General features: G+C 42.3%; 1 protein-coding gene across 1 annotated transcript; it reads left to right on the top strand.

The window, feature by feature from the left end:
- Window positions 1–1,108: 1,108 nt before the first annotated feature.
- Window positions 1,109–19,989, top strand: blm (BLM RecQ like helicase; the record flags this gene model as incomplete). Its single annotated transcript, XM_084168240.1, has 21 exons — window positions 1,109–1,203; window positions 4,195–5,009; window positions 5,395–5,512; window positions 8,919–9,049; window positions 9,160–9,292; window positions 9,410–10,131; window positions 10,267–10,443; window positions 10,621–10,739; window positions 10,842–10,955; window positions 12,657–12,755; window positions 12,843–12,991; window positions 13,113–13,219; window positions 13,320–13,480; window positions 13,585–13,780; window positions 13,965–14,155; window positions 14,324–14,468; window positions 14,563–14,762; window positions 14,918–15,113; window positions 15,264–15,386; window positions 15,730–15,943; window positions 19,520–19,989. 21 exons carry the CDS (start codon window positions 1,109–1,111, stop codon window positions 19,710–19,712), a joined length of 4,398 nt encoding a protein of 1,465 aa, XP_084024366.1. The 3' UTR covers window positions 19,713–19,989.
- Window positions 19,990–22,528: the final 2,539 nt, after the last annotated feature.

Here is a 22,528-nt window from a genome sequence, read left to right on the forward strand (position 1 = left end):
TGATACTGATTTTGGATACCGGTACTGTTTACATTTTGGTGCAGGAGCTCCACAATACTTTTGAGCTAATACTCTATAAGAGGAACAGGAGCTGAAGTGTTAGAAAATGCAAGGTGCTGGTACTCAGTTCCGGTTAAATATACCATGAGTATGTCGCCAAACTACTTGTTTACTGTTCTAATGACGTTGGTAATTAGTTTATAATAGTAGTAAGGCACCTCGGGGGTTAGTGGTATATAGCCATAAGGGGTTGTAACCAGGCACTCTGCGTAAGTACAGCCCTTATGCTCGAACACACCGACATTGCGTTTTGGTACACCAGAAGTACATTCATTTCCGCTACTTACCTTGCAGCTTTGCGTTGCGTTCTGTGTGGTGCATATGTTGGATTTATCGAACGTATGCGTAAACTGTATGTGTAAACGGGTTGACAGAAATGGTAGCAGAAGGTGAATGTTGAACTTTTGTTGCACACATATCTAGATGATGCTGCATACTATTTTGCGTAATGACGCAGTCGGTGTGTTCGAAGAATAACCCATACAGTTTGATGCTTACGTTCGATAAATCCAAAGTATGCACCACACAGAACGCACTGCAACTGCCTCTGCAACGCAATGCTGCAAGGCAAACGCAGTGTTCCATTGGAAATGAATGTACTTCTGGTGTACCAAAACGCAAAATCACACAGTCGCTGTGTTCAAAGCGTTACCGTAGTATATTGGCCATATACCACACACCCTCGGGCCTTTTTGCCTAAATACTGTATATTCCTCTCTGCATGTAGCCAGATAGCCTAGGCCTTCTATCTTTGACTACATTTCCCATGATGACCAGGACCGTAACAGGAAATCAGTTTCTCAGCCAATGGGAAGCCATCTAGTCAAAACGGCGCTAAAACATACACCCTCTTTGCCTTTGGTTGCTGAATTGATTTCTTTTTTTGTAAATTAGCTATAGCTAGCAAGACAACAACATAGATATATATTTTTTGACAGACCACGACAATAATACGTCCACAGACTGCACAAGTGGTGTCTCGCGAAATTACAAGACTAGCTAGCTAGCTATTAGGAATGCTAACGTTGAGACGCTAGCCCAGCTGATGATGTCCAGTCTTCCTCAAAATAATTTGAAGGAACAACTCGAGAGACATAGCAATGCTGCTCAGCGCAAACTGTCGTTGTCCAAACCCACACCAGGGTACGTATCTTGATTAATTAGCTAGCTAGAGATTGTATAACGTTAGCTAGCTAGTTAACAGTTAGGGCGGCTTCAACGCTCTGTTGAACCGGCTTCATTCACAAAACTAAATATATGTTATAGTGGGGATGAACTTTCCTATTTATGCGCAAGCCTTCTTTATGTGCTGCGTTCACGTGCTAGTCGCAACTAGGACTAACCTGTGCCCCCGCACATTGACTCTGTACGGGTACCCCCTGTATATAGCCTCGTTACTGTTATTTTATTGTTGCTCTTTAATAATTTATTTTTCTATTTTATTTTTATTTCAGTTTATTTAGTAAATTTTTTCTTAACTGCATTGTTGGTTAAGGGCTTGTAAGTAAGCATTTCACTGTAAGGTCTACACCTGTTGTTGTATTCGGCGCATGTGTCAAATAAAATTTGATTTGATTTGAAACTCTGAAATTTTCGAGAAACTACAGTAACTGGTTGTAGTTAATTTTGTAAATGTGCCGCGTCAACCAGTTAGCAAGTCGGACATTTCCGAGTTTCCTAGTTCCGACCAGTAAGTGAACGTGGAAATAGTTCCAAAATAAGATACATATTTTGTACTGTCACATTAACTCTGGTCCATGCGCATGCGTCGGTTCTTTCGTTACAAACAGCCTAAATATTTCAAACTAAAAGCATTGTATTTGGGACAAATCATTTACCTAAACCTCAACTAAATCTTGTAATGAATAATGTGGAAATTGAGCAAGTTGAGGAGACTAAACTGCGTGGTGTAACCCTGGATTGTAAACTGTCATGGTCAAAACATTGATGCTACGGTAGTTAAGACAGGGAGGTGTCTGTCCATAATAAGGCGCTGCTCTGCTTTCTTTAAATATCTCGCTATCAACAAAACAGGTACTACAGGCCCTAGTTTTGTCGCACCTTGACTACTGTCCAGTCATATGGTCAAGTGCCACAAAGAGGGACATGGACAAATTACATTTGGCCCAGAACAGAGCAGCACGGCTGGCCCTTAAATGTACAAGGAGAGCCAACATTAATAATATGCATGTAGAGGAGAGATTGACTCCATCACTGCTTGCCTTTGTGAGAGGTATTGATTGACATTTTCAAATCACAGGCTGTCTGTTTAAGCAACTAGCGCACAGCTCAGACACCCATACATACATACCCCACAAGACATGCCACCAGAGGTCTCTTCACAGTCCCCAAGTCCAGAACAGACTACGGGAAACGCACAGTACTACATAGAGCCATGACTACATGGAACTCTATTCTACATCAGGTAACTCAGTCAAGGAGTAAAATCAGATTAAAAAACAAACAGATAAAACTACACCTTATGGAACAGCAGACTGTGAAGACACAGGCACACACACATGCACTCTATAAACACACATACATTTTAAAGGGACGGTTCACCCATTTTGAATGTTATATTGTTTGTGTGCATCTCTGAGTGCTGTTCTATCGATTCCCTTGGTCATTTCATGTTTTCATGTGTATTTGAGTTATTGGCGTTAAAGCAGGCAGAAATCCGGCCAGTGTGACATAGCACTGTGATAGTCACTCTCACTACACTGGAAGTTAATAGGAATACTTGACTTTTAGATCGCGAAAATGTCTATCATACATGTCAGATTTCAATACTGGCCGATGTCATAACTCGGAAGGATGTCTTCTCTCGAATGAGCCATTGATCATATTTTTTGCGATATTCCTACGTCGAGAAATGTGTAATTTAACCGAGGGTCTAGCACATTTTCCCTATTTGTCTGGCTCTTTAGTCCAGGGCGCATTGCATGGTGCCGTTACGAGATATTATAGAAAGGAGAATCCAATGAATGAAGGGACATATAATGCCCCACCCAGCAGACTGTCAACCAATCGCGTTCACATTGTCATGCTGCGTCACACGGTTGCTTAGCTAATCGTCACGCAATCCCTTCTCAAAGTTAGTGTATATGTCGAGAAACGTGCCTATTTTCCTCGAAAGTACGTAATGTCACGATTCCAAAGCTATACGATATTATAGATAGTAATTAATTATCTCACATCTCTGAAAATATTTGTAATTTTGTACTTCTTGTTGATGAAATTCGTGCTACTGTTGTTTTTTTGAGCTGGTGCCCAATAAACTCCCATTCACTCCTTGAAGGAGAGTGCTCCTTGTCCCATAATTGCCCAGAATGCACCGCGTGACCCATAGACGTAGCATGGGCAACGTTTCCCATCTCCTCAAAAGTATATCTGCAGTTGCGAATGTCATACTCCACTCTGTGAGGCACATTGATCTGCAGGTTGAACATGGTGAGATTGTAGACTCCTAAATTGAGAGTGCAGTTTGTTTATGCGATTTTACAGATAACTAGCTACTTCACATGCTGATATTGTCTTTGGTATTATTTTGTGTAGCTACTTTTGCTAGCTACGTAGCTAGCTAGCCAGCCAGGCCATAGAGAGAGCATTGCATTGTGGATTTTGTAGTCGACTTGAGCTGCAACAGATTTCCACAACGATTTTCCATGTTGCTGCCAACCTTATTATAATACCAAAATTAAACATTTGTTCACAAAAAATATTGGTCTCACATATTAGTGTTATTTAACACTGTAAATTAAAGGAATGTGTGGTTTGGGGTGGATTTTTCCTTTAATATTGTTATTTTGTTGTATTATTGATTTTTGTATTGTAGATATGTTATGGTAGAGTATTGTGTAATGTGTTGTGTTATGTACTGTTTTATTTTATGTAATGGTGATTGGACCCCAGCAGCTAATGGGGATCCGTAATAAAATACACACACAAAAATACAAATACGTATCCAACGCATGCGCATGGACCAGAGCTAGCTAAAAGTCAGCAGCCAGCAGAGTGCTATGCACAATATACTGACTAAAGTAGGTAGCTTTCCAGATAAGGATTTTCTGGATAAGAGTGTCTGCTAAATTACTAAAATGTAATTAGCTATAATGACTTCCCTTTTCTTTGCAGGACATTTTGTTTCAAAAAGAAGTCCACATCAGGCATCACCAAGGTGGAAGTTCCCACTAAGGTAAACAGCTCAAATGGTTTAACAAACAGGAGTGCCAATGTTCCTCATGATAATGCAGTAACTAAACCTCCTTTGATGTTTTCAACCAAGCCTGAAAGACCTCTCGCCAAAATCAACTTCTCCTCAGTCAATCCCAAAAGCAAGTACGAAGCCATCAATCCTGTATTAAACCCCTTTTCGGTGAGGAAAACCAACCCAGCTGTGTCCGCTACAAAGATCTCCCCTGCTTTGACCAAATCTGATAGCTTGATCACAGGTAGCAATGGCAGCAAACCCACAGGACTTGATAGCTCTTTTGGTATTCCCCTGGACGGATGGGATGATTTTGATGACTTTGAAACCCCTGTCAAGGGCAAAAGTACTTTACCAAGCCCAGGGATCTCAGGTAGGAGTGCCAAGGTGACATCTGTTTCTAGTGTTGAACAATTGGATACTAACACACATGGATCAGACAAAGATGTCCCTCTACGAGCACTGAATACAAAGATCAACAGCCGTCATAGAAATAAGTGTAGTCTTGCTGGAACAGAACAATGTACTCTCACAATAGAGGACTCACAAGATGCTTTGGAGTCTGCCAATACTGCTCCAAGAGACAGTCCCATCCAGGATCCAGCACACTGGAAGGACTGGGAGGTGGAGGATTCTCCCATTAAAATGGTTAGAAGACGACCTCCTGCTGCTCAGGCCAAGTCTGTGCTGAGTGACAGTGAAGATGAGAGCATCACTGCACCCGGTCCAGTTGAAAAGACAGGTGAGTAGTTGGTATCTGTTTCATGAATCTATTGTTGATATAGTCCCAAAATGTTTTGCATATCAGCAATCATGTTTTCAAGATATATAACTTTCAACATACAGAAATACAGCTGGTATGATGCATTTAGTGTCATATGATCCAAAACATCATATGATGCTGCGTATTGCATCATATCGGCTGTATTTAAGTTATGTATCTTGAAAACGTGATTGCTGACATGCAAAACATTTTGGGACTATATCAACAATGGACTAATGAAACAGATGCCAAAAGATAGTTTTGGGGTGGAGTTTTCCTTTAAGGATGAACATCTTGGCAGGGTGTTGATAAAGAATTACATCAGCATTGAAAAGACATCAACTCATCTCCCAAAACTTTCTAGGTGACACAGATGTCATAGACCTTGATGACAAGTCCGAGCTAGATGAAGACCTAGATTTCATCCCCCCTTCCCCAAGTCCAGAGGATTTCAGTCATTCTACTTCTACGAAGGAAACAAGGTAAGTTTCTGCTGTACATGTGTACATTAATCTGTTGCATTTTAGTCTATGATTGTGTTTTATGTTTCTTTCTAATGGATGTATGACTTGAGGACTGATGTTGTGAATGTAATTGTCTTGATATGATGTTATACAGCAAGCTATATAGTGCCTTCAGAAAGTATTCATACCCCTTGACTTATTCCACATTTTGTTGTTACAGCCTGAATTCAAAATGGATCAAATAGATTTTATTCTCACCCATCTACACACAATACCCCATAATGACAACGCGAAAACATGTTTTTAGACTTTTTTGTAAATGTATTGAACATGAAATACAGATCTCATTTACATAAGTATTCACACCCCTGAGTCAATACTTTGAAGAAGCACCTTTGGCGCCGATTACAGCTTTGAGTCGTCTTGGGTATGTCTATCAGCTTTGCACATTTGGATTTTGAGATTTTCTCCCATTCTTCCTTGCATATTTTCTCAAGCGCTGTTAAATTAGATGGGGAGTGGCGGTGAACAGCAATCTTCATGTCTTTCCACAGATTTTCAGTGGGATTCAAGTCTTGGCTTTGGCTGTGCCACTCAAGGACTTTCATATTCTTGTTCTGAAGCCATTCCAGCATTGCTTTGGCTGTATGCTTGGGGTCATTGTCCTGTTTGAACGTAAATCTTCGCCCCAGTCTAAGGTCGTTTGCACCCTGAAGCAGGTTCTCATCAAGGATTTGCCTGTATTTGGCTCCATTCATTGCTCTATCCTTACCAGTCTCCCAGACCCTGCCGCTGAAAAGCATCCCCATAGCATGATTCTGCCACCACCATGCTTCACGGTAGGGATGGTGTTAGACGGGTGATGAGCTGTGCCTGATTTTCTCCAGACATTGCGTTTTGCATTCAGGTCAAAGAGTTACATTTTTGTCTCATCAGACCACAGAATATTTTGCCTTATGCTCTGTCTTTCATGTGCCTTTTTGCAAACTCCAGGTGTGCAGTCATGTGCTTTTTTCTCAGGAGTGGCTTCTGTCTGGCCACTCTACCAGATTGGGTAAGTGCTGTAGAGACTGTTGTCCTTCTGGCAGGTTCTCCCATCTCAGCAAAGGAACTCTGTAATTCTGTCAGTGTGGTCATTGGGTTCATGGTCACCTCCCTGACCAAGGTCCTTCTTGCTCATTTTGGTTGGACAGCCAGCTCTAGGCAGAGTCTGGGTACTTCCATGTTTTTTAAATTTCCCAATGATGGAGACCACTGTGCTCTTGGAAACTTTCACCACTTTAGAAATTGTTTTATACCCTTCCCCAGATCTATACCTCATCACAATTATATCTCGGAGTGCTACGGACAGTTCCTTGGACTTCATGGTATAGTTTCTGCTCTGAGATACACTGTCAACTGTGGGACCCTATATAGACAGGTTTGTTTGTTTCTAAATAATGTCCAAACAATTGAATTGGCCACAGGTGGATTCCAATCAAGTTGTAGTGTCGTAATTGGATGCAACTGAGCTCAATTTAGAGTCATAGTAAAGGGGTGTGAATACTTACAGTACCAGTCAAAAGTTTGGACACACTTACTCATTCAAGGGTTTTCCTTTATTTTTACTATTTTCTACATTGTAGAATAATAGTGAAGATATCAAAACTATGAAATAACACATGGAATCAAAAAAGTGTTAACCAAAAAAGTGTTAAACAAATCAAAATATATTTTATATTAGAGATTCTTCAAAGTAGCCACCCTTTGCCTTGATGAGAGCTTTGCACACTCTTGGCATTCTCTCAACCAGCTTCATGAGGTAGTCACCTGGAATGCATTTCAATTAACAGGTGTGCGTTGTTAAAAGTTAATTTGTGGAATTTCTTTCCTTAACTTCTACGGGATCGGTGTCCCGTATACGGGAAGGTTGAGCTAACGTGCGCTAATGTGATTAGCATGACTGTTGTAAGTAACAGCAAACTTTCCAGGACATAGACATGTATTCTATGGGCAGAAAGCTTAAATTCTTGTTAATCTAACTGCACTGTCTAATTTACAGTAGCTATTACAGTGAAAAAATACCATGCTATTGTTTGAGGAGAGTGCACAACAACAAAAAATGTATCACGGCAACTGGTTTGATACATTCACCTCTGAAGGTAAATAATGTACTTACGTTAAGTAGTCTTGCTCTGATTTGTCATCCTAAGGGTCCCAGAGATAAAAATGTAGCATAGTTTTCTTTGATAAAATCAATTTTTATATTCAAATGTAGGAACTGGGTTCTACAGTTTGAACCCCTGCTGTCTCTGGCTCCACACCCACCCCGCCCGGCCATCTAGATGTGTGGAAGGTAGTGTATAAGCTAATGATCTATCATGTATGACATTCCTGGGAGTGTGTAAACTTACATTTTGTATTACCATATAATTTTTGCATGTTCTTGATAGTAATGTACTTGAAAATGTATCAATTGACCAATTCGGCACATTTGGGCAGACTTGAAACAAAATAGTCCAGTATTGCAATGCTTCACTGGATCAATCTGAAACTTTGCGCACACAATGCTGCCATCTAGTGGCCAAAACCTAAATTGCGCCTAAACTGCAATATTATATTGTGGCCTTTCTCTTGCATTTCAAAGATGAACAAAAAAAATAGAAAACACATGTTTTTTGGTTTGTATTATCTTTTACCAGATCTAGTGTGTTATATTCTCCTACATTAATTTCACATTTCCACAAACTTCAAAGTGTTTCCTTTCAAATAGTATCAATAATATGCATATCCTTGCTTCAGGTCCTGAGCTACAGGCAGTTAGACTTGGGTATGTCATTTTAGGCAAAAATTTAAAAAAGGGGTCCAATCCTTAAGAGGTTAATGCATTTGAGACAATCAGTTGTGTTGTGACAAGGTAGGGGTGGTATACAGAAGATAGCCCTATTTTGGTAAAATACCAAGTCCATATTATGTCAAGAACAGCTCAAATAAGCAAAGCGAAACGACAGTCCATCATTACTTTAAGACATGAAGGTCAGTCAATCCGGAAAATGTCAAGAACTTTGAAGAACACAAAAGAACTGTCAATCTCCCTCGGCCTGGGGCGCCATGCAAGATCTCACCTCGTGGAGTTGCAATGATCATGCACCTGATGTAGAAATGTAGAAAATAGTAAAATAAAGAAAAATCCTTGAATAAGTAGGTGTGTCCAAACTTTTGACTGGTACTGTATGTAAATTAGATATTTCTGTATTTCATTTTTGTATAAATTAGCAAACATTTCTAAAAACATGTTTTTACTTTGTCATTATGGGGTATTGTGTGTAGATGATGGGTGAGAAAATAAAATCCATTTAATCCATTTTGAATTCAGGCTGTAACACAACAAAATGTGGAATAAGTCAAGTGGTATGAATACTTGGCACTGTATCTACTTGGCAAGTGTTGTTTATGATCACAACAGATTGAAGTCAGCTGGCTCTGCAGTCAGCAAAGACATCAGCCCTGTATCAACAAGGGGGTCAGTGTCAAGCCTGCAAAGAGTGTCTGATGGTCCTCCTAAAGAAAGAAGAGGTGAATAACATGGGTTATGTTTAAGCCAGATGTTGGTCTATTTTCATCATTTCAATGAACATTGCATATAATTCTCTTGTATTGACTCATCATTTTTTTTGTCCCTTTAGTCACCAATCCAAAGTCAGAAGATCAGCTCGTTAGTATCATGGAGTCCATCTGTGCTCTGGTGGATTCCATCCCTGAGCATGAACTGATAGGCCTGTCCTGTGGGACAGAGCTCTTACTGCAGCGGGCTCATAGGTAATTCCTTGAATCTGAACTATTTTAAATGGGACAACAGCTGTAGATTAAGTTTCAGCTGTAGTTTTAATGTGACATCTATTAATCTGCTAGTCATATCACCCTTTTTACCCTCAGGAAAATAATAATTGCTACTGGCAGCAGTGACACATCTTTCAGGACACAACAGCCAGACAGCACTGTCTTGGAATCCAGATTCAGTGAAAATACTACTTTTTCCTTTGCTACTCCAAGTGTCATGTCTTCCACCACTTGCCTGCCCAAGGATAAAGGAGATTCTTCCATGAAAGCCCTTCCCTTCAGGAGGACCTCAGTCATATCTGTGGACTACGACAGTAGTGTTTTTGAGGACTCTGACTGCATGATCAATGTTCAGACTCCAGGCATCTCTTGGAGACCCAGCACTCTGGCAAATCCTATTTTCACTGGAGAGGAGAGGAAAGCATCCACAACAGGCCATAGTAATTGTGACTCTCCATCGAATTACAGCATCTTCAAAAACCAAACTGGTGATGTGGCTCAGTCAAATCTCTTCTTTTCACCGAAGAGGCCGGCAGCTGCTGTACAAGGGACTGGGGAGAGCAGTACCCAAGCCTCTGTGGTACAAGCCCTGGCAGTCACGGATCCAGACGATTTCTTCATTGATGACTTTGACATAGATGACTTCAATGATTCAGATATCCCTGATTACTTTGAACCCCCAAGCTCCTCAGCATCAAGGCAGGACTCCAGTGCTGTCTCTAAAGCGGTGCGTGAGGGAGGACCAAGTACATCAACTTGGCAGAAGAAACCAGCTACACCAGCTCCTGTGGCCAAGCCTCCTAAAATCACCTCTCCTGGCAAGTACATTTATTATAGGGCAGCCTTGAGATTGGATTATTCCTTCTACTAAACAAATGTTTTGTAGTTTTTCTTACATTGATTACTTGGTCTGTAGCTCAGACAGACTCATGTTTATCTCATATCATTTGCAGAGCCCACATACAGAAACCCTGCCCACGATCGCTTCAGAGGCTTCAACTTCCCCCACTGTCCAGAGATGATGAAGATTTTCCACAAGCGCTTTGGTCTCCATCAGTTCCGATTCAATCAATTGGAAGCCATTAATGCTACGTTGCTAGGTGAAGACACATTTGTCCTGATGCCAACGGGTGAGTGGGGTATCAATGCCGATTGTAACATTGTAGTATACAACAAGTGCGTTTTAATGCATTGATTCAAATAACTCAACTGACTTTGCAGATTTGTAATATTTAGTAGGTATGAACAGAACATGTTGATTAGATAATGTAATGTGCTGGATGTGTTTGTTATTTCCTGTTTTTCAGGAGGGGGTAAAAGTCTTTGCTACCAGCTGCCGGCCTGTGTGTGTGCAGGAGTCACTGTGGTCATCTCACCACTAAAATCACTCATTTTAGACCAGGTCCAGAAACTCACTACTCTGGATGTACGTTTTCTACATACTGCTCACAGTGCGAAGTATAAAATGTATACATTCTTGCCCCCCTATGCTTGGAATGTGTTTTTAAATGTCCTTGCATGTTTTTAGATTCCCGCCACAAGTTTGTCTGGTGAGAAGACTGACAGTGAAGCAGCCAGGATTTACTTGCAGCTGTCCAAGAAGGACCCCATAATTAAACTGCTCTATGCCACTCCTGAAAAGGTGAGAACTAAATAATTTAACCAGTAATACGGATACAGTGGGGGAAAAAAGTATTTAGTCAGCCACCAATTGTGCAAGTTCTCCCACTTAAAAAGATGAGAGAGGCCTGTAATTTTCATCATAGGTACACGTCAACTATGACAGACAAAATGAGGGGAAAAAATCCAGAAAATCACATTGTAGGATTTTTAATGAATTTATTTTCAAATTATGGTGGAAAATAAGTATTTGGTAAATAATAAGTTTCTCAATACTTTGTTATATACCCTTTGTTGGCAATGACACAGGTAAAACGTTTTCTGCAAGTCTTCACAAGGTTTTCACACACTGTTGCTGGTATTTTGGCCCATTCCTCCATGCAGATCTCCTCTAGAGCAGTGATGTTTTGGGGCTGTCGCTGGGCAACACAGACTTTCAACTCCCTCCAAAGATTTTCTATGGGGTTGAGATCTGGAGACTGGCTAGGCCACTCCAGGACCTTGAAATGCTTCTTACGAAGCCACTCCTTCGTTGCCCGGCGGTGTGTTTGGGATCATTGTCATGCTGAAAGACCCAGCCACGTTTCATCTTCAATGCCCTTGCTGATGGAAGGAGGTTTTCACTGAAAATCTCACGATACATGGCCCCATTCATTCTTTCCTTTACACGGATCAGTCGTCCTGGTTCCTTTGCAGAAAAACAGCCCCAAAGCATGATGTTTCCACCCCCATGCTTCACAGTAGGTATGGTGTTCTTTGGATGCAACTCAGCATTCTTTGTCCTCCAAACACGACGAGTTGAGTTTTTACCAAAAAGTTCTGTTTTGGTTTCATCTGACAATATGACATTCTCCCAATCCTCTTCTGGATCATCCAAATGCACTCTAGCAAACTTCAGACGGGCCTGGACATGTACTGGCTTAAGCAGGGGGACACGTCTGGCACTGCAGGATTTGAGTCCCTGGCGGCGTAGTGTGTTACTGATGGTAGGCTTTGTTACTTTGGTCCCAGCTCTCTGCAGGTCATTCACTAGGTCCCCCCGTGTGGTTCTGGGATTTTTGCTCACCGTTCTTGTGATCATTTTGACCCCACGGGGTGAGATCTTGCATGGAGCCCCAGATCGAGGGAGATTATCAGTGGTCTTGTATGTCTTCCATTTCCTAATAATTGCTCCCACAGTTGATTTCTTCAAACCAAGCTGCTTACCTATTGCAGATTCAGTCTTCCCAGCCTGGTGCAGGTCTACAATTTTGTTTCTGGTGTCCTTTGACAGCTCTTTGGTCTTGGCCATAGTGGAGTTTGGAGTGTGACTGTTTGAGGTTGTGGACAGGTGTCTTTTATACTGATAACAAGTTCAAACAGGTGCCATTAATACAGGTAACGAGTGGAGGACAGAGGAGCCTCTTAAAGAAGAAGTTACAGGTCTGTGAGAGCCAGAAATCATGCTTGTTTGTAGGTGACCAAATACTTATTTTCCACCATAATTTGCAAATAAATTCATTAAAAATCCCACAATGTGATTTTCTGGATTCTTTTTCTCTCAATTTGTCTGTCATAGTTGACGTGTACCTATGATGAAAATTACAGGCCTCTCTCATCTTTTTAAGTGGGAGAACTTGCACAATTGGTGGCTGACTAAATACTTTTTTTCCCCACTGTATCAACCTCTTCTAATGGGAAATGCTCTATTCAGACCTGTGTTTTTCAATCTGTTTTCATCCAGGTGTGTGCGAGTGGCAGGATGATCAGTGCCCTTCAGAACCTGTATGAGAGAGGTCTTCTAGCACGCTTTGTCATTGATGAGGCTCACTGTGTCAGTCAGGTAGGTTCCTATACGTGATGCCTTATCTGGTCTAATGTTAGGTGTTAGAGGGAGACGATGAACCTCCTGCCCTGTTGTTTCTCTCAGTGGGGCCATGACTTCCGGCCAGACTACAAGCGGATGTACGAGCTGCGGCAGAAGTTCCCCAAAGTGCCAATCATGGCCCTGACCGCCACTGCCACCCCCCGCGTCCAGAAGGACATCCTCAACCAGCTTCAGATGACCCAGCCTCAGGTGTACGTGCTCTAAAACGGGCCTTACCTGGGACAAAACACCAGTACAGTTGTAGTGTTGTCGTATGCAAACATACAGCAGCTGTTTGAATGAATGTTCCTCATGGTGTCCTTTCACTTTCAGGTTTACCATGAGCTTCAACAGAAACAACCTCAAATATGCTGTGTTACCCAAGAAACCCAAGAAGGTAGATGAGGACTGCATTGACTGGATCAAGAAGAATTATCCACGTTAGTAGTGTTCTCCCTCAGTTGATCAGGTTTTCAATGATAGTGGAATTAAGTGTTTTGAGGACTGAGATCATGACTGGTTTTAACTCCTTGTGTGTAGGTGATTCTGGCATTGTGTACTGCCTGTCCCGTAATGACTGTGACAACATGGCTGACAGTCTTCAGAGAGCTGGTATACTAGCGCTAGCCTACCACGCAGGCCTCAATGACAAAGACAGAGAATATGTGCAGTCCAAATGGATCAATCAGGATGGCTGCCAGGTGAGGTGATCTTAACAGATGTTTACACGTAAACATTACTAACCACCTTCATACTACTTGAGCTTTCATTAACCCAGGGTTAATGTTGTATCCCTGTCCTCCAGGTCATGTGTGCCACCATAGCCTTCGGCATGGGCATCGACAAGCCTGATGTGCGCTACGTGATCCACGCCAGTCTCCCCAAGTCAGTAGAGGGCTACTACCAGGAGTCAGGCAGAGCAGGCAGGGACGGAGAGATCTCTCACTGCATCCTCTTCTACTCCTACTCTGACGTCATCCGCATCAAGAGGATCCTCACCAGTACGGATCTGAATTTTGACTATGTAGACTTACAAATAATACTCTGCAAGTTTGTATGTGTTAAATATCATCTATTGAAACATTTCCATGGAGGTATGGAAAGCTCCATGGACAATGTCTAAAATCCTGTATGTCAAAGTGTGAAAGTGATATTGAGAAAATGTCCACTCTGTTTTGATCACAGTGGACAAAGATGGAAACCACCACACCAAGGCCACTCACATGAACAATCTGCACAGTATGGTGCATTTCTGTGAGAATGTGATGGACTGCCGAAGGATACAGCTGCTGGCTTACTTTGGAGAGCACAAGTTCAACCCAGGCTTCTGCAAGGAACACCCTGATGTCATCTGTGACAACTGTGCCAGACCCAATGTAAGATTTAACCCTTGTAATAAATCCATTATTACCATAAACCTTTCCCATACTCAGCACTTGTTCTGTTGCACTACAGTATTTTTACAGCTATGTGGTTATGTTTCATATTTTAATTAGAAAAGTTTTCCATTTAATCAAGCTGCTTATGTTATTTTTTGCTTTCAGCAATACAAGGCAAGAAATGTGACTGAAGATGTGAAGAAGATTGTGAGATTTGTCCAGGAGAATTGTGAAAAAGTTGGCTCCAGATATGGCAAATCTGCGAACCAAAACCGATTGACTCTGAACATGCTGGTGGACATTTTCTTGGGTATGCAGTAAATTAGAGCACCACTCAATTGAATAATACAAAATTACTGTATGTTTAGTGTTACTGAGAGAAACTCAACGATGCTTTCTGACAGGCGCTAAAACTGCCCGTGTCCAGTCAGGGATGTTTGCGATAGGAAAGGCTTACTCCAAACACAACGCTGACCGTCTGTTCAAGAAGCTGGTGCTGGATCACCTCCTGGTGGAGGACCTGTACATCACAGCCAACAGCCAGGCAGTGGCCTACATCTCTGCTGGACCCAAAGCCATGAACGTCCTAGGGGGACACATGCAGGTGAGCTTACACACATCATACTGGTCAATAAACGTAGTTCTCATTCGATACGTCATCAACTGTTGTGAACTGTGCTGTGCCATTCGTTATTAGCTTCACATATTTAGTTATCCCTGCAGTAGAAATGGGAACATAGTTATTTTTCCTTGTCCCAGGTGGAGTTCTATGAGACCGAGAGTGCCTCCAGCATCAGGAAGCACAAAACTGCTGTGGCCAAGGATGTCTCCAAGAGAGATGAGATGGTCCAGAAGTGTCTGCAGGAGCTCACTGATCTGTGCAAGAGGCTGGGCAAGGTCTTTGGCATTCACTATTACAACATCTTCTCCACTGCCACCCTGAAGAAGATAGCTGGTGAGTGCTGAGAGCATACACCACTATTTATACTTATTGTATTTCATTCCTGTTCATATTCCTTTTCTAGACCAAGCAAGGGTTTACCTAACATTTATTGGTAGACTTCCAGTAACCAGGCCTTGTTGTAAAACTGTTTCCTTCTCCCAGAGACTCTGTCGGCCGACCCAGAAGTGCTGTTGACGATTGACGGTGTGACGGAGGACAAACTGGAGAAGTACGGAGCAGATGTCATCGAGCTGCTGCAGAAATACTCTGAGTGGAAGCTACCTGGTGAGTGACCACACTGGGGAAAGCATATCCTACACAACTGGATAAAACAGTCATATCTGTGCCCTGCTGTGTTGGACCTGTAGTGTGGTTGGTTTGTGTTAACACGTGTCTGTGCCCTGCTGTGTTGGACCTGTAGTGTGGTTGGTTTGTGTTAACACGTGTCTGTGCCCTGCTGTGTTGGACCTGTAGTGTGGTTGGTTTGTGTTAACACGTATCTGTGCCCTGCTGTGTTGGACCTGTAGTGTGGTTGGTTTGTGTTAACACATATCTGTGCCCTGCTGTGTTGGACCTGTAGTGTGGTTGGTTTGTGTTAACACGTGTGTCTGACTGAACCCCTCTGCAGTGGAGGAGCAGTCTGACACCACTGAAGGAGGCTCCACTATGGCATGGATAGACACAACGCGAGGCCGTGGAGACAACGAGGAGGACTATTATGAGGACGATGCTGGATCATCCAGTTATTTCAACAATAACGGCAGAGGACAGAAGAGGAAGAAGGCCCCTGCCTTCAAGAAATCCAAAAAGAGAAAGGGATATACAAACTCCAACTCTAAAGGGTTAGTCTCAAATGTCAAGTCAAATGTTAAATCTTATATGCGGCCATATACAGTGTGTAGTGAAAGTCTACACACCTGCTATGAGCACAGTCTTCACATTTTGCTGCCTTAAAATTAAATCAAAAAAGGGACTACATTTTATTTATTTATATATATATATATATATATATATATATATATATATATATATATATATATATATATATATACATACAGTTGAAGTCGGAAGTTTACATACACCTTAGTCAAATACATTTAAACTCAGTGTTCACAATTCCTGACATTTAATCCTAGTAAAAATTCCCTGTCTTAGGTCAGTTAAGATCACCACTTTATTTTAAGAATGTGAAATGTCAGAATAATAGTAGAGAGAATGATTTATTTAAGCTTTTATTTCTTTCATCACATTCCCAGTGGGTCAGATGTTTACATACACTGAATTAGTATTTGGTAGCATTGCCTTTAAATTGTTTAACATGGGTCAAACGTTTCGGGTAGCCTTCCACAAGCTTCCCACAATAAGTTGGGTGAATTTTGGCCCATTCCTCCTGACAGAGCTGGTGTAACTGGGTCAGGTTTGTGGGCCTCCTTGCTCGCACATGCTTTTTCAGTTCTGCCCACACGTTTTCTACGACTTTGTCGTCCTTAAGCCATTTTGCCACAACTTTGGAAGTATGCTTGGGGTCATTGTCCATTTGGAAGACCCATTTGCGACCAAGCTTTAACTTCCTGACTGATGTCTTGAGATGTTGCTTCAATATATCCACATAATTTCCCTTCCTCATGATGCCATCTATTTTGTGAGGTGCACCAGTCCCTCCTGCAGCAAAGCACCCCCACAGCATGATGCTGCCACCCCCGTGCTTCACAGTTGGGATGGTGTTCTTCGGCTTGCAAGCCACCCCCTTTTTCCTCCAAACAGAACGATGGTCATTGTGGCCAAACAGTTCTATTTTTGTTTCATCAGACCAGAGGACATTTCTCCAAAAAGTACGATATTTGTCCCCATGTGTAGTTGCAAACCGTAGTCTGGCTTTTTTATGGCGGTTTTGGAGCAGTGGCTTCTTTCTTGCTGAGCGGCCTTTCAGGTTATGTCGATATAGGACTCGTTTTACTGTGGATATAAATACTTTTGTACCTGTTTCCTCCAGCATCTTCACAAGGTCCTTTGCTGTTGTTCTGGGATTGATTTTCACTTTTCGCACCAAAGTACGTTAATCTCTAGGAGACAGAACGCATCTCCATCCTGAGCGGTATGACGGCTGCGTGGTCCCATGGTGTTTATACTTGCGTACTATTGTTTGTACAGGTGAACGTGGTACCTTCAGGCGTTTGGAAATTGCTCCCAAGGATGAACCAGACTTGTGGAGGTGTACAATAATTTTTCTGAGGTCTTGGCTGATTTCTTTTCATTTTCCCATGATGTCAAGCAGAGGCACTGAGTTTGAAGGTAGGCCTTGAAATACATCCACGGGTACACCTCCAATTGACTAAAATTATGTCAATTAGCCTATCAGAAGCTTCTAAAGCCATGACATCATTTTCTGGAAGTTTAAAGGCACAGTCAACTTAGTGTATGTGAACCTCTGACCCACTGGAATTGTGATTAAGTGAAATAATCTGTCTGTAAACAGTTGTTGGAAAAATTACTTGTCATGCACAAAGTAGATGTCCTAACCGACTTGCCAAAACGATAGTTTGTTAACAAGAAATGTGTGGAGTGGTTGAAAAACAAGTTTTAATTGATCCAACCTAAGTGTATGTAAACTTCCGACTTCAACTGTGTGTATATATATATATACAGTATCTCACAAAAGTGAGTACACCCCTCACATTTTTTAAACTATTTGAGTATATCTTTTCATGTGACACCACTGAAGAAATTACACTTTGCTACAATGTAAAGTAGTGAGTGTACAGCTTGTATAACAGTGTAAATTTGCTGTCCCCTCAAAATAACTCAACACACAGCCATTAATGTCTAAACCGCTGGCAACAGAAGTGAGTACACCCCTAAGTGAAAATGTCCAAATTGGACCCAAAGTGTCAATATTTTGTGTGGCCACCATCATTTTCCAGCACTGCCTTAACCCTCTTGGGCATGGAGTTCACCAGAGCTTCACAGGTTGCCACTGGAGTCCTCTTCCACTCCTCCATGACGACATCACGGAGCTGGTGGATGTTAGAGACCTTGCACTCCTCCACCTTCCGTTTGAGGATGCCCCACAGATGCTCAATAGGGTTTAGGAATGGAGACATGCTTGGCCAGTCCATCACCTTTACCCTCAGCTTCTTTAGCAAGGCAGTGGTCGTCTTGGAGGTGTGTTTGGGGTCGTTATCATGTTGGAATACTGCCCTGCGGCCCAATCTCCGAAGGGAGGGGATCATGCTCTGCTTCAGTATGTCACAGTACATGTTGGCATTCATGGTTCCCTCAATGAACTGTAGCTCCCCAGTGCCGGCAGCACTCATGCAGCCCCAGACCATGACACTCCCACTACCATACTTGACTGTAGGCAAGACACACTTGTCTTTGTACTCCTCACCTGGTTGCCACCACACACGGTTGACACCATCTGAACCAAATAAGTTTATCTTGATCTCATCAGACCACAGGACATGGTTCCAGTAATCCATGTCCTTAGTCTGCTTGTCTTCAGCAAACTGTTTGCAGGCTTTCTTGTGCATCATCTTTAGAAGAGGCTTCCTTCTGGGACGACAGCCATGCAGACCAATTTGATGCAGTGTGCAGCGTATGGTCTGAGCACTGACAGGCTGACCCCCCACCCCTTCAACCTCTGCAGCAATGCTGGCAGCACTCATACGTCTATTTCCCAAAAACAACCTCTGGATATGACGCTGAGCACGTGCACTCCACTTCTTTGGTCAACCATGGCGAGGCCTGTTCTGAGTGGAACCTGTCCTGTTAAACCGCTGTATGGTCTTGGCCACCGTGCTGCAGCTCAGTTTCAGGGTCTTGGCAATCTTCTTATAGCCCAGGCCATCTTTATGTAGAGCAACAATTCCTTTTTTCAGATCCTCATTGAGTTCTTTGCCATGAGGTGCCATGTTGAACTTCCAGTGACCAGTATGAGGGAGTGTGAGAGCGATGACACCAAATTTAACACACCTGCTCCCCATTCACACCTGAGACCTTGTAACACTAATGAGTCACATGACACCGGGGAGGGAAAATGGCTAATTGGGCCCAATCTTGACATTTTCACTTAGGGGTGTACTCACTTTTGTTGCCAGCGGTTTAGACATTAATGTCTGTGTGTTGAGTTATTTTGAGGGGACAGCAAATTTACACTGTTATAGAAGCTGTACACTCACTACTTTACATTGTAGCAAAGTGTCATTTCTTCAGTGTTTTCACATGAAAAGATGTACTCATATTTACAAAAATGTGAGGGGTGTACTCACTTTTGTGAGATACTGTATATATATTTTACAAACGAATACTAGCAACTGTATATTTGAGTTATGTCATGCCAGACTTTGATTCAGAATACTAGCTGGCATCTACATTTACCCATTTCAATTCATTCTCTGCACTCCTGTCTCGAGGTGTAGGGGGTACAGCAGCAACGGGTCATGGACAGGGTCCAACTCCAGAGGTGGATCTAAAGGCCGGGGGTCAGCAGCAGGACGGGGCTCAAGGCCTTCAGCAGCAGGCCCAGTGGGGAGGAGGCCCGGCTTCATGGCCCTCCCCACACCACAAACCAACAGCCGGCCATTCCTCAAACCAGCCTTCTCTGTACTGTAGGAGTAACTCCTGGCCATACCTGGAGTCTAACAGAGGGACTTTGTGGAGTAGCAATGAAACTCCTAGTCAGTAGAGGATTTGAAACTGGGATTCAATTTGTTTACAATTTACTTGTTTCATTTTAACTGTTGCACTGTGTATTCCTGTACCGCGTCTTCAATAGTCTGTTTAGTTTTTTTCACTGGATTATCAGTTTGTTTGCTTCTTTAGCAGAATGTCTTATGCTTTTATCCATTCTGATGAAGTTTTTCACTTTTAATAAAGGCTCATGAAAATATGATTCTTAAATGTGATACTGCTTTAACATGTTTTCATCTGGAAAAGGTAAATATGGGAGATGGTGTTTTTTGTTTTGAACCACCTACTTAATACTGTACGTCCATTTACCCCAAAAGCATGCAATGTGTAGATGTTCCCTGTAGATGGCACTATATGAGCTTTCAAAAACATGACATTTTAATTGCGTTGTGTGAATTTGCATTGAGCCATAAACCACAAGAAGCTCATTTAAATGTTCAATGTTTATTTCAATTTTGAATAGTTTAATGGCACCAGTTACAAGGGACTATCAGAGAGAAACAATATTGTATACTGTTTTGTACAGAAGGTTTCCTACAGTATAAGCATGGGATTTGGAATGGATCTGAACAAGAACTGGATTTGGCACATACATTTGTATATATTTGTATATTCATATTATGTAAATAAACAGCGACCTTCATTCCCGAGATAGAAATATGCAGAATACAGGAATAAATAAGACACGTCTACAGACACTAATGCATATACACATGTATATGCACAGCTGTGTGAGAGTGTTTGCTTGGGAGCTGACAAAGGGGCAGATGCATATTACAACAAGGTGACAATATTATAATGACTGGTTCTATTAACTCCCTCAGCGCTCTAGCTCTGTCTGCCCTATACTTGTTAAGTAGTATTACTGTGGGAGTAAAGGGGACCTTCAGGAAAAGACAGCTCAATTCCATGTACCTTATGCAGTCAAACTAGCTCATCTGCTGGCATGTTATTTTTCAAGCTATACTTTTCACTACTGTTTAATCTTCATGTCATTGGCCAACAGCCATATGTAGAATATCTTGTACCTCCTTTTCTCAGAGTAATGGCCAATTAATGTTATGTATTAGCCTGTGGTTTCCAGAATGATTCCCAACATACTATATGTAAACCATGGCAGATGTCCAAAGATAACATCAGAGAAATCCCCTACTGTTTTACACACTACCAGCAAGAGTCTGAAACATCTACCAGACAAACAAGTACTACAGCCAGTTCCCAGGAGAGATCGGTCAAAGAAAATAACGTAAACATGACATCACCAGACCAAATGTACTGTACAGATTCAAGGTTTTTCAGAGGCAACGTACCTGTACAGAGAGATTCAGACCGATACAAATATAAGACAGAACTACATAACTTTCCCTCAGATACACAAATGAATCACTGCCGTAAGAGCCAACCATACAACATCACATGGGATCAGTAACCACCACCCTACATTAACAACAGCTACAAAGCTACATAGCTAACAGTGTTTTCCCTTTAAGTCTGTGAAATTAAAGGGTAGTCCATACTTTATGAGGAGGATGCACTGCATCTGTCTCTGTCCATTCACTCATTTGCGCCTTTGGTAAAATGCAGAGCAGTTAGGGACTAAAGATTCCAGGCACAGGGAAAGACCCTTCGGTCACATTGAAGTACTGTTGAACAAAACGCTGAAGGCCAACATCCCAATAAGAGCTCTAACAATGGAAGGAAAAAAACATCTATAAAATGTGGTACATACTAAGAATAATGATAACTGTCTTCATCTTCACATTATTACTGTTTTTATCAAAAAGAAAAGGAGCGTACCATGACCACTAATTTGTTGGTATTGTAGATACACTACATGGCAAAAGTATATGGACCCCTGCTCGTCGAACATCTCATTCCAAAATCATGGGGATTAATATGGAGTTGGTCCCCCCTATGCTGCTATAACAGCCTCTACTCTTCTGGGAAGGCTTTGCACTAGATATTGGAACATTGCTGCAGGGACTTGCTTCCATTCAGCCACAAGAGCATTAGTGAAGTTGGGCACTGATGTTGGGCGATTAGGCGTTCCAATTCATCCCAAAGGTGTTCGATTGAGTTGAGGTCAGGGCTCTGTGCAGGCCAGTCAAGTTGTTCCACACCGATCTCGACAAACCATTTCTGTATGGACCTCGCTTTGTGCACGGGGGCATTGTCATGCTGAAACAGGAAAGGGCCTTCCCCAAACTGTTGCCACAAAGTTGGAAGCACAGAATCGATTTCCCTTCACTGGAACTAAGGGGCCTAGCCCGAACCATGAAAAACAGCCCCAGACCATTATTCCTCCTCCACCAAACTTTACAGTTGGCACTATGCATTGGGGCAGGTAGCGTTCTCCTGGCATCCGCCAAACCCAGATTTATCAGTCGGACTGCCAGATGGTGAAGCGTGATTCATCACTCAAGAGAATGAGTTTCCACTACTCCAGAGTCCAATGGCGCCAAACTCGGTAGTGAGTGATGCAACCGAGGACAGACGATTTTTAAGCGCCACGCGCTTCAGCACTCGGCGGCCCCGTTCTGTGAGCTTGTGTGGCCTACCACTTCGCGGCTGAGCCGTTGTTGCTCCTAGACGTTTCCACTTCACAATAACACCACTTAGAGTTGACCGGGGCAGATCTAGCAGGGCAGAAATTTGACGAACTGACTTGTTGGAAAGGTGGCATCCTATGACGGTGTCACGTTGAAAGTCTCTGAGCTCTTCAGTATGGGCCACTCTAC

Source organism: Coregonus lavaretus (genome assembly GCF_964263955.1).
Source record: "Coregonus lavaretus genome assembly, chromosome: 9".
NCBI classification, from domain to species: Eukaryota; Metazoa; Chordata; class Actinopteri; order Salmoniformes; family Salmonidae; genus Coregonus; species Coregonus lavaretus.